This window comes from Danio aesculapii, chromosome 20, assembly GCF_903798145.1.
Source record: "Danio aesculapii chromosome 20, fDanAes4.1, whole genome shotgun sequence".
Classification (NCBI taxonomy): Eukaryota; Metazoa; Chordata; class Actinopteri; order Cypriniformes; family Danionidae; genus Danio; species Danio aesculapii.
Window position 1 is genome coordinate 43,703,087 of NC_079454.1, and position 17,279 is coordinate 43,720,365.

A 17,279-nucleotide genomic window follows, 5' to 3' on the forward strand; every position below is an offset into this window, starting at 1 on the left:
ATTTATTACATATTTATTGCCACATCAGCAACTTATGGCTATTTCCTGGCCAAATGGATATACATTAAACAATTACATGATAAAAACAAATTCATATTATACTAGAAAAGTTACTAAGACAAATATATAAAATATACAGATAGAATTCACAAATAAATGTATTCAAAGTTAAATATGAATTTTCAGTTCTATTTTTGATAATGTAAAACTCTTCCTGGTGGTACCCTTTTAAAAATGTCCATCAAAGTACTCTGCTTATAACAATTTGGCCTGATGGAAATTAAACTTCTACATTCCAACAAAATATGTTTGATGGTAAGAGCAGTCTGGCAGTTATTATATTTAGGTGATTCTTCGTTATTTAATAAATATGAATGCGTCAACCCAGAATGTCCAATTCAACATCTGGTACAGACCGTCTGATGATGCCTGGTCTGAAAATGATCATTTGCTAAATGTCTTTCATTTATTTTCGGGTTGCTCTCGTTAATAGTTCAGCATGCTTACACTTTCGTATTCGACAAGAAACACATATTTACCGGTAGGAATAATGACATCCCGCCCTACTCATAATTCTCTCTTATAGCTCTATTTGCCTATTACATATCAATAATACACACTGGCTGTGGTTATTATTATGGGTTACATATTCATAATACACAGAGGCTGGCTTGGATTGTATCGCTTTCTCGCTACAATTGATCCGCTCCAGAGTTCGTTTCAATCAAGCCAAGACCACCTCATTCAGGCGATCTCGGACCGGTTGATTTGGCACGAATCCAAGCGCGACTGCTGGATTCACATATGCCAAACGAACCACGCTAACTAGGGAAACGTCTCAGGTTCCGGAACAAAAGTCCAGGTGTGAAAGCACACAGTTTCACATCACAACACACTGATGTTTACTTCAGATATAAAAATTTAAACTTTATGTATTGATAAAAAAAAAAAATAATAATAATAATTGTGTAAGTCTATAGAGTATAAAAACATCCATGTCCCCCCCGCCCCAAAAATGAATAGTTGTTACACTCACACTGACAGATGTCTTCACTAGCAGTAGTCCTGTTGATGAAAAAACTTGCAAGTTCTGAAAGAGATTAAGCCTCAGACTGGTCAGGAAAAAATAATGCAAATGTAACGTAACACATTACTTACCATGAAAAGTAACGCAACTAGCAAGTTTTTTGGGGGGAGTAACTCAATTTTGCAATGCATTACTTTCTAAAATAACTTTCCACGACTCTGATTATAACTAATCTTATGTTTTAATCGAATTCTTCAAATATAAATCCTGTTTCTAGAAAAATAAAATATATTTGCTCATTTCCTAAAATACCATCTACAAATTATACATTTAAACTATAAAATGCATACAATTTCAAACAATTTCATTCAGAGAACAACAAAAGCATTGCATGGTATACAAATCAGTATTTATTAAATCATAATCTCAATCGTATTTGTCATTCTGTGTGCAAAAAACTTGCAAACACTGCTTTACATAAAAAATATATATATACGAACAACTGGAAAACATGCATCTATACGTATAATTCACTTTTACAGGATAAGAAATTGGTGATAATTGCACTGAGGTGGAAGCATGTCTGTAATCTGGCTTTGGGGAGCGAGAAAAATAACATCTGAATGTCTCTTCTGGGGGGAAAAAGGACCAGCCCTCCTGTTTCATCCGCAAAACCCTCTGATGAAGGACACTGCGGTTGCCAAATACAAACAGAATGATGCATCTGAAAGGCCACAGTAAAGTGCACGGGATAAAAAAGCATGTTGTTGTTTTGCAGGCTCTATACAAAAGAAGGCACAATGAAACTCTGCTGGCCAATGAGTTCAAACAATCCGCTATATGTTTAGATCATTATATAAAAGTCCTACATAAGTGAGAGGGTCTTAATAACAGATGCGGATCATCTAAATCAACACCTTGATGATTATAATAATTATAGCCCTCTTATAATCAGATTTATTAACTTTTTTTAGACAATCTGTAGCTGCTTTTTGTTTTTAAAACACCGGAGCTGGGCCAGTCTGCACACAGGACACTGGTTTATCTTTGGCCTGGTATTTGTATGGCACTGACATCATGACACAGATAACAGGAATAGAAAGAGAGTGAATAATCATGTAAGAGGAAGAGAGAAATGAGGCAGCTTCTGGACGGACGTTACATAGTCGTGAACTGACTGTGAGCTTGCCGCAGCTTCTCAGCAATCTGCCAAAACAAAAACAATAAGTGATTGTGCATTTGTGAATATGGCTTTAATTAAGAGTTAACGGTTTTCAGTGTTTTGTTGAGCTTTCCGATAATATGATGCATCCTTATTTTCAACATGTGTGTGTGTTTTAACATATAACTGAGAAACATTACCATCTCGTAGAATTTGACTTGCTCCTCCAGATACTGCTGCATCACTCTGTTGTAGTCATAGATGCGATTGTTGTGGAAGTGGTTCATTTCGGCTGTAGACACGACAGATTGATCAGATTCGTTATACAGTTTACAGTTCTGTGTTTAAAGGCTAACTCACTTTAAGCATCCCTTAAAACAAGTATTGTTGTTGCGAGTTATTCAGTGCTGTATAACTTCACAAATCTTGAATATCGCAATATTATTATCATACCAATATCAACAGCAACACTCGAGCACAATACGCAGCTGATTCAGTCGTTTCCAATCAACATAAGCGCATCAGACTTATTTTTTTTCTTGTCAACAAAAAAGGCAGAGCTGTGAGCCTCGCGTTTTCAAAACGGAAAAGAGCGTTCGGTGTGATCGGCCCCTTCAAAAGTACAGTTACATTAAAATATTTACAGTGTGTGTGTGTTTGTGAGTATAATAAGTAAAAGAAAAATACACCTAAACAGAAAAATGTCCACTGATTAATTTCTAAGGCTTTTCCTAGTCTGATAATCCCACTCGAGAAACTCCCTGATATTTCTGTGTTTTCCAGGCCGTGGGAACACTGTATTTAACTCTGTTTGTGTCTATTAAGCTTGTTGATAATTACAGTTGTGGTTCCTGCATTCTACTGTTGTGGCAACAGCTCAGAATTAGTGTCATTATAATTGTCAAGATTGTGTAAACACACATCCTGACTTGTTTTACAGTGAAAAATATTTTACAATAAAGGTAGGATTTAATTGAGAAGCAAACTGACTTATTTAAATAAGATTTATTTGGGTAAAAAGTTAGTATAAATAAAAAAAAAATGATACATTTTCGAGATTCCAAGACTATTTTATCCTCTTTATTTTATATTTTACTTGTTAGTTTTAACTGACTGAAAATACGACAAAACAGCAGTGAATTATTCACATATAACCTGTTATTAGTTTATTATACACTGCATATCATTCACTACACCTTACAGTAGCTATCATAAAAGCTTTTTGGGGTGAGTGTGAGAACTTTTAAAATACCTTGTAGAGCGTATGACATGGTGCTGGCACGTTTGCCCATGGTGGTCTTGTCTGAGGAGGTGATTTTACCAGCGGTCACCAGTTTATCTCCTTCCTTTACCTTCTCTATAGCAGCCTGTGCAAGAGAAAGAGGACATGAATTTATTGTTTTCTGATCAGTTCTACATCATACGAGTTAGCATGCTGCTTTTATACAGAGAGTGACTGGTCAAAATGACAACTACCGCCATGTGTGATGCTGCGGTGAGGGGATTACCAAAATGTTTTTAGGTGCAACAGCAGTTTGCATTAAGGCGACACGGTGGCTCAGTGGTTAGCACTGTCGCCTCACAGAAAGAAGATCACTGGTTCAAGCCTCGGCTGGGTCAGTTGGTATTTCTGTGTGAAGTTTGCATGTTCCCCCCATATTGGCGTGGGTTTCCTCCGGGGGCTCCTGTTTCCTCAAGAGTCCAAACACATGCGAATTGAATAAACTAAATTGTTTGTAGTGTATGTGTGTGAATGAGTGTGCATGGTTGTTTTCCAGTGCTGGGTTGCAGCTGGAAGGGCATCTGCTGTGTAAAACATATGCTGGATAAGTTTGTATAAGGAACACCACACAGAGAGCAACACAAGGGACAGCCCAAGGAGACTGTACTGTCGCACTCATTAAAAGTGCCTTTGGTGCACAGGAGTGGAACTCTGTCCCTGGCAGCATCAGAGAAATAAACACTTACAATAAAAAAAACCTTTAAAAATCTGGTTTATAGAACATCAGACGTGTCATCATTCGTATTAGCATGAACCTACCCATCATGTTAGCACTTGTGCCTGGCATCTTAATGATTTGTTGTTTAAATGTGTTTTAGCTACTCTCATCTCTATTACATAATGTTGGTGTTTTTAGTTTAGTTTGTTCATATACATTTACATTTATTACGATCTACTTAACTATGTCTATTTTAGTGCTCATTAACTATGTTTGACTGATTGTATAATTTTTGTATTGTTTTTTTTTTAGGGTGACAATTTTAACATCTCTCCAGGTCAACAGGTGAAAAATTGCCTTCTGGTAATTTTTGGTGCATTTGCCCGCAATGCTTATTAATGAACACTGCCCGTGCCAAATAAATAAATGAATAAATAAAGTTGGCGGTTCATTCCACTGTGGCAACCCCGCATTAATAAAGGGACTAAGCCGAGGGAAAATGAATGAATAAATGAATGAGATGCATTCACATTTCTAAAACATACATGAGCAAATAAAGCTTTGTAAAAAGCCACTTTTGCTTTTCAGAAATTTTATAAAAAAAAATAAAAAAAAAAACAATTACAAATAATACTTTTTGTAAAATAAATAATATATACACATATATATATATATATATATATACATATATATATATATATATATATATATATATATATATACATACATACATACAGTACATACATACCACACACACACACACACACACATATATATATATATATATATTTATTTATATATATATATATATATATATATATATATATATATATATATATATATATATATATATATATATATATATATATATATATATATATAAATAAACACAGTCAGAATTATTAGCCTCCCTTTTAATTTCTTTTCTTTTTAATATTATATTAATATTTTTTAAAGCAAGAAAATTTTCACAGTATGTCTGATACTATTTTTTCTTCTGGAGAAAGTCTTATTTGTTTTATTTCGGCTAGAATAAAAGCAGTTTAAAATTTTTTAAACACCATTTTAAGGTCAAAATTATTATCCTCTTTAAACTATATATTTTCGATAGTCTACAGAAGAAACCATCGTTATACAATAACTTGCCTAATTACCCTAACCTGCCTAGTTAACCTAATTAAGCCTCTAAATATCACTTTAAGCCAGGGGTTTTAAACTCAATTTACCTGAGGGCCGCTGGAGGCTGAGTCTGGTGAGACTGCATCAGGTTTTCCACAAGAAATCAAGTATATTATTAATTATTGTTTCTAATTTGTTAATTTTTTTATCGTACTTGTTTTAAAAAATAAAAATAAAGAGATTTCAGAAGATTTTGAATTTTTTAACTCAAAATAAAAATAATTTAAAATTAATAAGAAAATAATTCAATCAGTAATAAATAATAATAACAATAATTAGATGTACTGTTATCCGCTGTGCTGTTGTTAAAAGAAGCAACACTGTGTTGTTGTCATTTGTTTTGACTACTTTTACATAATATAGAAATATATGCAATGTTCATTGTGTGAGGAAAATGCAAGTAGCGCGATTCAAATGATCCACAAATAACGTTGCGATCCTATAATAGGTCCGGTTACCGGGGAGTCATATACCCGATGAACAGGTATCGATATGTGACTGCAGACAATTCCATTAGGCTGCATTGGGTTCCTTTTCTTTTTTCCTTTTTCTTTTATTATTGTATGCATCACTTTGATGTCTTTTGTCTGAGAGAGAGAGAGAGACCTCACATTAACTCTCTAAGTGCCATTTCAGTTCACTTCCAAGTGAAAAATAGTAATTAAATGACTCACTCTGTCTAATCTTCAAGAGCCCACAGTTAGCTCCTCCATCATGTTCTGTAGTCTGACTTGACTTGCATTGCTTCTGCCTCCCGCTATCTAGATCCAGAGAGGCAGTTCCAGCTTCTCGAGATCTCTTTTGATCAGCCTCGTTATCAGACTTACTCGTGGTTTTAGACAAATGAAAATAAGCTTGACTGCCTCTTTGCTATTTTGAAAATACAGATATTATTTAGGGTAGCCACTATGCCATTATTTATTTTCGCTGCTCACTGCATGCGAAACATTAACCCCAACCAATGAGAGTGATTGTAAACAGAAGAAAGATGATTGGCTGAAAATATTGTTCAGGATCAATAGCTAAACCTGACTTTAGAAATGTGTTGACAAAATCTTCTCTCCGTTAAACAGATATTGGGGAAATAAATAAACAGGGGGGCTAATAATTCTGACTTCAACTGACTTCAAGTGTAATTTTAAATATCATTTTAATATTTAAATATGTTTTATAATCACTAAAATGTCCAGTAAACCCATGATGAAAATAAAAAAGGTTATTTAAAAGTTAAAAATATATTTTTTTCACATTCACTCATTAAATGAGAAATTGCTGATCAGACAAAGTATATTTTCTAGTTCACAACTATTAAGTCATAACCGTTTCCAAAAATATATACAGTATATATTTGTGGTGTCCAAACATACAGATGTTTTCATCACCCTAGTTTAATGTATATTTTTAAGTGTCGGATCAGAAACTAGTGATGAAAACGCATAATTTTGTGAATGGAAAAACAATCACTTATATTTCCAAAAAGTTCTTATGTTTGCTTATTAAAATGAAAAAGGGTAGATGAAAAAACATTTGCAGAATACATTTTGACATAATATATTACCAATACAACCATCAGCTGCTCAAACAACCTGATTGAAAAACCACCTGATCTACATCTGGGGCTTTTTCTTTCTTTTATTTTTCTCAAACTTTGAAAAGATTTTCTTCAAGCCACAGATTTGCATTGTGAGCTTCAAAAGAAAACAAATGCCAGTACTGCAGCAGAACTGACTGTTTTTACAGAGCTAAATTAACAGGAAGTGAACGACAACAGAAGACTCACGCATTCAAAAGAAAAAAGGCCCACGTTTGCCCTTACATGATCCATAAAAAGTATAATAACCGCTTAAGTGAAAGGTGACGGCGAGCAATGATTTTACCTTGTGAACTCCAATAGTGTCAGGAAAGCATCCCAGCAGACCTTTGTACTCATTGTTCGTTTCCATCAGGAAATGAAGGTCTTTCTTTGGCTAGAGAGAAAAAAAGACACACAAAACTGAGTGACTGAAGCAGACTCACACAAACACAGCCACCCAGGGTCACTTCATTCAGGCACTCTCCACACGTTTACGTCACTCTCACAAACACACATGCATGAATACACTCTTAAATCACAGATAAAAATAACCCTGAACAGTGGAAGAACTTAAACGATTCATTCTTTAGATTCAGCTTAATCATTACACAACTAGGACTCTGATTGGTCAATTCTTACAACAGCAACAAGGTTTATAATTAGAATACTCCTTCACTTTCTTTTGAATGAAATGTAAAGAAAAGGAAGAAGAATGCACCGTTTTTTAGAGTAGGGTCACAATTTGCTTTTCTCTGAAATTTGGAGAGAAATTGCAGGAAAGGACAAATGACTTCAGAAGGCGGCGGCATCATTATGTTATTTTTTTTTACAGAAATTGGTGGACCTATTAGTAAAATTAGCTGACTTTATGTATTGTAAGCTAATGGGGACAGTTCAAAATGGTAGTGAGCGAGTGGAAAAATAATACCTGGGGACAATTTTCTAAAATTATTAGTGAAGCTAAATTAGTGTCAAAAAAAAAAAAACCAATCCATCTGAAAATCATTTTTGTAGGGAAGTTTTGTTAGAAGATGAACAATATGAAACAATTAAATAGATTATATATATTTATACAACAGTTCTGTCTGGTTCTTGAGTCTGATTGGCTGACAGCCGTGCGATATTCAGCAAATGGCAGCACTAGTACAGCCTCTTCATCATATTACTCCGCCCACATACAGCGACAAGCAGCGGACACTGTACAGTTTGACAAATATTGCTGCTGTTGGACAACATGATGTACTTTTGAGGCTTTTTTAGTCGAGAATGTAGTTGTTTAGATTGCATCTATGACGTTCATTTATAAGGATAGTGCCTATTTTAAAATATTAATAATTTCGGAGCATCGGATTCAGTGCATCGACCGCCATCAGACTGTCTGAGCAGACCAAAGGACGGTTGACGTTCCGCCACAAGATGGAGGAAGAGACCGCATAATAGGTCCTTAGGTAAGTAAAATAGCATTTTCTCAGCGTTTGTTTCAAACTACAGCTGAACAAATCATTATAAATAAGGTAAGTGACATTCTAAGTTGATTTCTCTCTTTTGTATGTTGAAGTGCTCTGGCTTTTTTGGGGTTAATTATTGTGATATCCTGATCGCAACAGAGAAATACTCTGAAATCTCTGCAGATTGATGCCATTTCATGCCGTTCAGCCTTATAACCTTAAAATGTCAACAAAATGACCTGTTTTGTCATCACTTTAAACATTACGCTAGAGAATCATTCAAATACTAGCTCTAAAGTGATGTTGGTGAATGAGCAATGGTTTCTGCTGTTCTGACATCAGCTGCAGATGTAAGTAGTTCCTCATCCAAAAGGATTTTGAGACTCTACGTGTTTGATATTTTTTAAATTATACACAACTATGTCATCGAACTGTTGAATAAACGCAATATCACACTCGTAGCAGTGATATGTGGCTGTATATTGTCACTGGTTGGACATTAAGGCACGAGGCCGCGCACGCCTCCCACAAGTGGCTACTTGTGTGATATTGCCCATACCGTTATATATATAGGTGGCACAGTGGCTCAGTGGTTAGCACTGATGCTTCACAGCAAGAAGGTCACTGGTTCACATCTCGGCTGGGCAAGTTGGCACTGTATATATACAGTTAAAGTCAGAATTATTAGCCCCCCTTTGAATGCTTTTTTCTTTTTTCTATATTTCACAATTAATGTTTAACAGAGCAAGGAAATGTACCTGTAATTATTAAAATAAAGGAATAGGTGATAATCGCAAGTTTAACTATATACAAATGATTTAAAAAAAAAAAAAAAAAAAAAAAATATATATATATATATATATATATATATATATATATATATATATATATATACACATATATATATATATACATACACACACACACATACACACATACAGTACATACATACATACATACACATATATATATACAGTTCTACTCAGAATTATTAGCCCCTCTTTAAATTTCTTTACTTTTTCAAATATTTCCCAAATGATGTTTAATTGAGCAAGAAAATTTTCACAGTATGTAAGATAATACTTTTTCTTCTAGAGAAAGTCTTATTTGTTTTATTTCGGCTAGAATAAAAGCAGTTTTAAATTTTTTAAAAACCATTTTAAGGTCAAAATTATTAGCCCCTTTTAGCTATATATATTTTTTATATATTTATATATAGTCTACAGAACAAACCATCGTTATACAATAACTTGCCTAATTAACCTAACCTGCCTAGTTAACCTAATTAAGACTTTAAATGTCACTTTAAGCTGTATAGAAGTGTCTTGAAGAATATCTAGTCAAATATTATTTACTGTCATCATGGCAAAGAGAAAATAAATCAGTTATTAGAAATGAGTTATTAAAACTATTATGTTTAGAAATGTGTTGAAAAAAAATCTTATCTCCGTTAAACATAAATTGGAGGAAAAAATAAACAGAGTAGTGCTAATAATTCTGACTTTAACTGTGTGTGTGTGTGTGTCCACACACACACACGCACGCACGCACGCACGCACGCACGCACGCACGCACGCACGCACGCACACATATATATATATATATACACATATATATATATATATATATATATATATATATATATATATATAAATAATATTTTTCAATCTAAATTCTACATAATGTTCATGTGTAATTTAAAATAAAAATGTCTTGGTTTTGGTTTTTAAATTAAATGTTGGTTTTTGAATTAAATTATAATTACCTGAGAAGAACAGGTTATTAACAGTTCATAATATATTTGGCACTCAGACAGATACCTTTTGAAACATTGAAAATGTATCAGCTGAATACGAGTACATTAAAAATTTTGTAGTACCAAGATCCCCATTACTATAATTCTGTTAAAAAAAAAAACATTGTTTAAAAACTAACTTCTTGAAGAATATAACAGAAAGCATATATTGCCATATCAGCTTCTGGCTGATATAAAATTTTCAACATTTTATAAAAAAATAAATAAAATAACACTTTTCTATAATAGACAAAAATATACAACAATAAAAAAGACAACAACTGCAGTAAATAATACATAACAAAAAAACAAAAAAAATGTGGCATTCCACAAGTATATGTTTAACAGATTGGTTTCTGTTACAATGTTGACATTTTGGGGGTTCTTCTCCTTTGAGTAAATGTTCATGAGTGAGTATCGTGTTTCTGATTTGGCATCCTGTGTTAACAATCTCATTATGTCTTGAGTTAAAAATATTAGTTACAGTAGTTTCAGTAGTTTCTTCCTACCACTGGCTGGATTTCAAAAAGTTTAAAAGAATATGACATAATAATATGACATGCTTAATATTCTCGAGTGTATTGTAAAAAAAAAAGTGTTTTTCCTTCATTTCTGAATCATCACCATTGCCATACAATGCGAAATGGTCTTCTAAAGTCAACAGATTTTACTAATAGACCTGTAAAAATAACATAATTATGCTGCCATCTTTCTGAAGTCATTTTTCCCCCTTCTATAATTTGCCTCCAAATCTCAGGTGAAAATAGTCATGTTGACCCTCTTCTGCAAATCAGTGGATTACACATTAAATATAATGACACTTGATATTTTGGCTTTTTTAAAAAAAAAAAACAGCACAAAAAAACCTCTTTAATCCACTGAAGTTTTTGAAAATTAGATGATTATCCATCCTATAATTACTTGAATTAAATTCCCTGTGAAATCGTAGATGTTAATATCAGCATGTTAGTTTTTAGTGTATCTATAATCTAGTACAGGGGTGTTCAGTATGTCGATTGCGATATACCAGTGATCTAGCGTGGGTAAAAAAAAAAAAAAAAAAAAAAAGAGGAGGATCATCCATCCTCACTAAAAATTGTCACTTAATTGACATACAGTACAGCCAGTCTGATATCTGACCTTTTATGATGCATAGGTAACCACACATGTGCGTAAAACCGGGCCAACTTCGCTAAGTGCTGCAAAACTATAGTGGCTAAGTTGGCGCGGTTAAGTCCAAATATCATTCCACTATGACTGATGATCATTTGGTAGTGCTTGAGGCTGGCTATCAGCAGCTACTGTCCGGACTATGCTTCCCTGGCTGATTCCATTCAGTGCAAGTCATCAGAGTAGAGTTTGAAAATATGTAGAGTTGTAGGCTATTGCACAATATGGGCTCATACATACATGCAAAGTACATTAATATATATTGTAGAAATACAGAATTCTCAATATGTTTATAAATAAGTATATGTTTTGCATTTTATATTAGGTAGATCAATTTGACTTGGTCCTTTTATAAGTAGCTCGCATGCTGAAAACTGTGTGCACTCCTGATCTAGTGTATCTAGTATTCTAGTGTGCTCCAAATCAAGGTTATTATAATTAACGAAAAAACAAAAACTACAATTGAAAAATAATTTTCGAGTTTTTTTAATAAACTAGAACTAACTGAAACTGTATTTTGTACATACAAAACTAACTAAAACTAATTAAAATTATAACAATAATGTCCTTCGATTTCGTCTTTGTAAATTTATTTAATACATACTGCAAGCATTTTAGAAGTAAATCTATTTACTTCACTCTGTCAGGTGTTTGACCCATATGGCACCTCAGAGTCTGCAATCCTGATGCCCAATAATAGATTCTATTTCTGTATTTGTGATTGCGATCGCAAACGAATCCTTCTTTTTACCGGATCTTCTAAGTGAACCGGTTGAATTAATTCACCAAATCGAATGAAATGATTTGCAACTCCAGTAATGTTAAGCACTTATCCACAAGCTACTTACTTTTTAACATGATACCAGATACCCCCTTCTAACTCAAAATAAACCAATATATACGGAGCTATTCAGTTATTAGAACAGTACACAGAGATCAGATTTGAGAAGCGGTGAACCGATAATACTGCGCATGCGTGACTCAGTGAACCGGACACAAACAGTACATTACAGCCTGCTGGGACTGAACTAAACTTGAACAACTGCAGCAGGTAAACAGAGGGCTTAAATGAGAGGATCTGGTGAAACGCATGTTTTTCATAACAGAAAGTCGAAATGCAATTCAATTAAGATAATCATGCTTTAGTTGTGTTGCAAAACATAATTGTAAGAAACTTTTCAGATTATGCTGATGTTTTAACTGACTGAAATTATGATTGCTGACTACATATTTTTTATATGTTAAGTCCAAACTTGGGAAGATTGTCACAAAAAATCTGGTTCGCATTAAAGATCTGAACTTCCCATCACTGCTGTGTATTTAACCTCATAAGCAGCCTTGCACACATATTTTACTTAAGGCTGCTATCTTTAGTGTTCTTGTGTAAAAAAAAAAATGTAGCCTATCTTTGGTTGAGTTTTATTATACAATACTAATAGGATTTTGAATCTAACACCCTAATTTACAAAATAAATAAATAAATAAATAAACCAAAAAAACTATAAAAACTAAACTAAAACTAAGCAATTTCAAAATATAAAAACTAATAAAAACTAGTAAATCTGCCTCTAAAACGAATTAAAAGTTACTGAATTTGAAAACAAAAAGTCAAAACGAAATAAAAGCTAAAACTAATGAAAAATCTAATACTATTATAACCTTGCTCCAAATCAGCGACAAAAATTGTTCATCACTTTCACCTAAAAGGATTGACAATTTTATTGACGTCACCTCATACTTCAGTTTCTTATCAAATCTTCTGACCAATCATATGCACTCTACTATCGGACATCTCCACTCCCTTCAAAACACTACTGCTATGCACTTGAGCTGGCAGAGCTGTTATAAAAGCTGAACGTTATTTGCTGCTTTTACAAAAGGGGGAGGAGCTACTCTATTCACCCCACCCTGTCTTCATGTTTCAGTTTAAATTTCAACACACCGAACAAAAATGCACCTTTCAAAGCACCTTAAAGAAACAAAAACATTAGTTTTCATCGCAATTTGATCTCATCTTAATGTTAATCTAATCTCAAGCAGTCAGATGATTTAAAACGTTTTGATGTAAAATGTTTTGTGGTCTTATTGAGCCAGTGGTGGACATAAATAAAATTGCAGATTGTGTATACACTTATTTTAAGCACAATATTTCACAAGACACATTACTGTCTCAAGATACATTCGTTTTACTGTTGATCTCTTAAAGGGTTAAGAGGGCTCTAAAAATATTCAAGGCAACCAGACAAGTGCCATCAGCCATGATGGCTTGGAGGCCAAACATCAAGCCATTTTTTTTTAATGCATGTTTGATTGATAAGGATGAAGAATAACAACACAAGGCTACATAAGTGAGACTAAACAGCCACTTACAGCTCTGGCTTCCTCGCATCACATATACAGCACAGCCACTCTGAAGGTCTTTATCACTGACTGTGTTTATTTATCTACAATGACCTTACCAGTTAGTTTTTTTGCAGAAAATAAGTTTGTTTAGCACGGATGCTTCTTGATCGTATGTGATAGCGAAGATATTTGCATTGTTACAAAGTAGGTAAGTTTTATACTCAGTGGTTGAGTTAGGTATTGCATTCCTGGTTCAAAACCCATGCAAGCGCAGGTTGCCAGATTGAGGACCAACAGGAGCGTGCCTGACTATCGAGCCTAAAAGCGGATTTACGTCATGTTCTAAATAAAAACAAAGGCACACGATAGAGTTTTTGTCCTAACCAACACCTGAAATTTATTGTTTAGAAACGGCTTCTATTTCTTGCAGCTGAACAACAGAAAACTGACAATGATCACCTCAGGTACACCTCATGTGCTTTATTCAGTGTTAAATGCTAATAATGCGAGTTTGAATGCTATTTCACATGACGTTTATTGCCATACTACTTAAAGCAGCAGCAGATAGATCACCTCAGATATTAAAAATAAAATAAACTATCTGAAATTGAACTTTAGAACAGTGTGGAAGCCAAAACATATCAGTGATTCAGCATCTACATTTAATAATGTTAAAGAGGTTTAATATATGTATTAATATAATACATATATTAATACATATATTAATATATGTATTAATATAATATGCTTTAGATAATAAACCTTCGTAAGTGAGTGCATATTCTGTGCTTCTGAATGGCTGTCTTTGATTTGATTGCTTATCACTGCAAATCTGGTCACGTAGCGTGTTGTTAGGACACAGGGTTACAATGCAACCTGCTCATGTAATGTTTACAATCATAATATTTATATAATTTGCTTATTAATAATCATCCCATGTGGAACTCTGAATCTGTGTCCCATTTCGGAGGCTGTTACTGTCACACCGGAGGTCTCATTTCGGTCACATACTCTCACATTCGGACGCATACTCTGAGAGCCTTCATGACTGAATGAATGAAATACACTGTTTTCCACCAAGGCAACCTGGGGTGCTGAAATATAACTGGCTAAATTGTCAGTGGGCGGGTTAAATGACCAAAACAAAGACATTCCAGCACGGAAAGCACGGCTAAGGTCAATATTATTAGCCATTTAATTTGGTTCTCGATTGGCTACAGAACAAACCACTGTTGTCCAATGAATTGCCTAATTAACCTAACATATTCAAGTTAAACATTTTAATTGCACTTTAAGCTGAAAAAAGAAGTACATTTGTGTGCATTTTAATGTTTAAGGTCAAATAATTTAGTAATTAATATTATTATGTTTAAAAATATCTTCTCTCCGTTAATTATCATTTGGGAAATATCAGAAAAATAATCAAAATTTCACAGGGCTACAAATGTTGTCCTTAACTGTATATTGTTATCAAGGTTTTTACATCAAAAACAGGCTATTCCTTCAAGGGTTTTTTTTTGTTCTCCAGAATATCTTTTCAAAAATCCAATTTGGACTTGTGGCCTGTTTGTAAACCAGTCTGTGTTATAAATGAAGTGTACAAAGTGTCAAGATCTAACTGACGTGTCTGAAACTTACTTAAAACTAAAGCAAAGTCCTCAACTGTATATTGTTATCAAGGTTTTTCCTTTAAATTACACTAATGCTCAACAGTAGAATCATGCAAAAAAAGGAAGTAAAATATAAAATATAATGTACTGTCACCATGGAAAAGACAAAAGAAATTAGTACATTTAAGGTTGTTATATAGCAAAGTATGAAGAAAACAAAATGAAGGGCGTATAAATACTTTTTCACGACACTGACATGTCATGAAACTTCCTAAAACAAGAGAGAACTGAAAAGCTCTGACCCAAGTGTTAAATCTAAGGTTTCCAGTACCTGCTCTGCAACCATCTGAGCGATCTCTTCATAGGTTTTTCCTGCTGCAGTCATTGCATCGGTGAGCGTTCCTTCTCCTGCAGATCAAACAAAACCACACATTCAGAATTATACAAACAAACTCACGGTTGAACATCTAATACATCTAATACAATCCTACAGTGGCCAAGAAAGCACAATACACAGCAAACTAGGGCTGCACGATATTGGAAAAATCTTATATTGCGATTAAATATTGCGATATGAATACAGTTTCACAAGATAGTTGGAATAGCACTATTTGATGGTTTTCTGGGAAGTCTAACAGATAGAGAAATTTAATGATCACAATGCTTTTCTTACTCTGCCTCTAAAAAAATAGGAGTTTTTCGTTAAAACGAGCTAAATTATCTGCCAGTGGGGTAAAAAAAAAAAAAAAATTGTTTCGAAATGAAGATATTTGGACTAGAAATGAGACAGAAAATAGAAAATTCTAAATATTTTTTTTCTTTTGTTGTTGCATAAATCGTATAAATTTCTTATCAGTGAAGTTTTGTAAACTAATTTCGAGAGGAGCATGTGATATGATTGATCACAGCTGGTCTCTCATCCGTAATCAGCGATAATCCAATCAGATTGATCCGAGCCTACAATAAATAGACCGATTTCACCCTACTGCCTTATCTTCGTTTTGGAAGAATTACCCCTTCCACCCTATATCCTCCTTTACCCAGGGGGAGCTCTCAAGACCTACCTGATCTCAGACACCCTTTCATACTAACTGACCAAGCGGGAGCCCTAGGCTCAATTATCTCTTGAGTACTGGTTTCTCTCCCAGGACAGCATGCCAAACATGCTAATAGCGTCAAGCAATATCTAGGTGTGAGCTCTTAAAATACAGTAATTAAATACAATTCTGTGGCTCCTGGTCAAAGATAATCCAGACTCAACATTGCATATCTTGAGATGTGACTATTGTAGATGCGACCATTGCGAAATCGATGCTGAAAAAATATACTGTGCAGCCCTGATGCAAATTTGGAAAATTTTCTTAAATTAAGAAACAATGCAAACAAAATGTGCTTTCTTCTGTCAACGCATGTTGTATGTATATATCCGTAAATGTTTCCATCATTAGCCGATGAAAAGGGCAATTTATTTTGACCCCGTTTTAACAATTTATTTATTTTCATTAACCTTTAAATTATGTTTAGATGAGGATATTACGTTAATTTAGTGTTTTAGCTAAATAATAACACTTCACAGTTAATTGTCAGTTTAATTAGGATAATATTATGGAAAATAAAAAAGGAATCATGTAATCAGGGTGTTACCATAAAAAAACTCTCTTGAACACTGTACAGTCCTGCTTTATCACTATTTATTACATGGCTGTCAGGAATACTCCATTTTGATTGGCCAGTCGCAACATTCCAAGGTATGCTATTCCAAGATAACAACCTTTATAAAACACAGGCTCACAATTCGAATCATCTTGATCATATGTTTACAACTATATACTTGCATCCACATTCATATGTATCTGCTAAAGTTTTTGACTGTTTGGTGCAGTCATGTCAATGGATAATAATGGAGAATAATATGTAGGTTAATGTATGCTCCATTCAAATGGTTTCGTTTCTTTCAGCTTTGCGTTTTTGTCTGTTTGGCGCCATCATGTGACTGAAAAACGCACAGGTTATTGTACGCTTTATCAGCTCC

The 17,279-nt window shown here is 33.8% G+C and overlaps 1 protein-coding gene across 4 annotated transcripts in view; it reads right to left on the reverse strand.

The window, feature by feature from the left end:
* Positions 1 to 1,414: 1,414 nt before the first annotated feature.
* Positions 1,415 to 17,279, reverse strand: part of snx9b (sorting nexin 9b) — a 52,535-nt gene continuing 36,670 nt past the window's right edge. For all 4 annotated transcript variants that reach the window (XM_056481480.1, XM_056481479.1, XM_056481478.1 and 1 more), the window contains 5 exons: positions 15,579 to 15,655; positions 7,186 to 7,275; positions 3,442 to 3,556; positions 2,390 to 2,481; positions 1,415 to 2,233 (listed from right to left, as the gene is read on the reverse strand). In XM_056481480.1, coding sequence (XP_056337455.1) covers positions 2,186 to 2,233; positions 2,390 to 2,481; positions 3,442 to 3,556; positions 7,186 to 7,275; positions 15,579 to 15,655 — 422 coding nt within the window. In that variant the 3' untranslated portion in view covers positions 1,415 to 2,185. The remainder of the gene's footprint in view (positions 2,234 to 2,389; positions 2,482 to 3,441; positions 3,557 to 7,185; positions 7,276 to 15,578; positions 15,656 to 17,279) is intronic.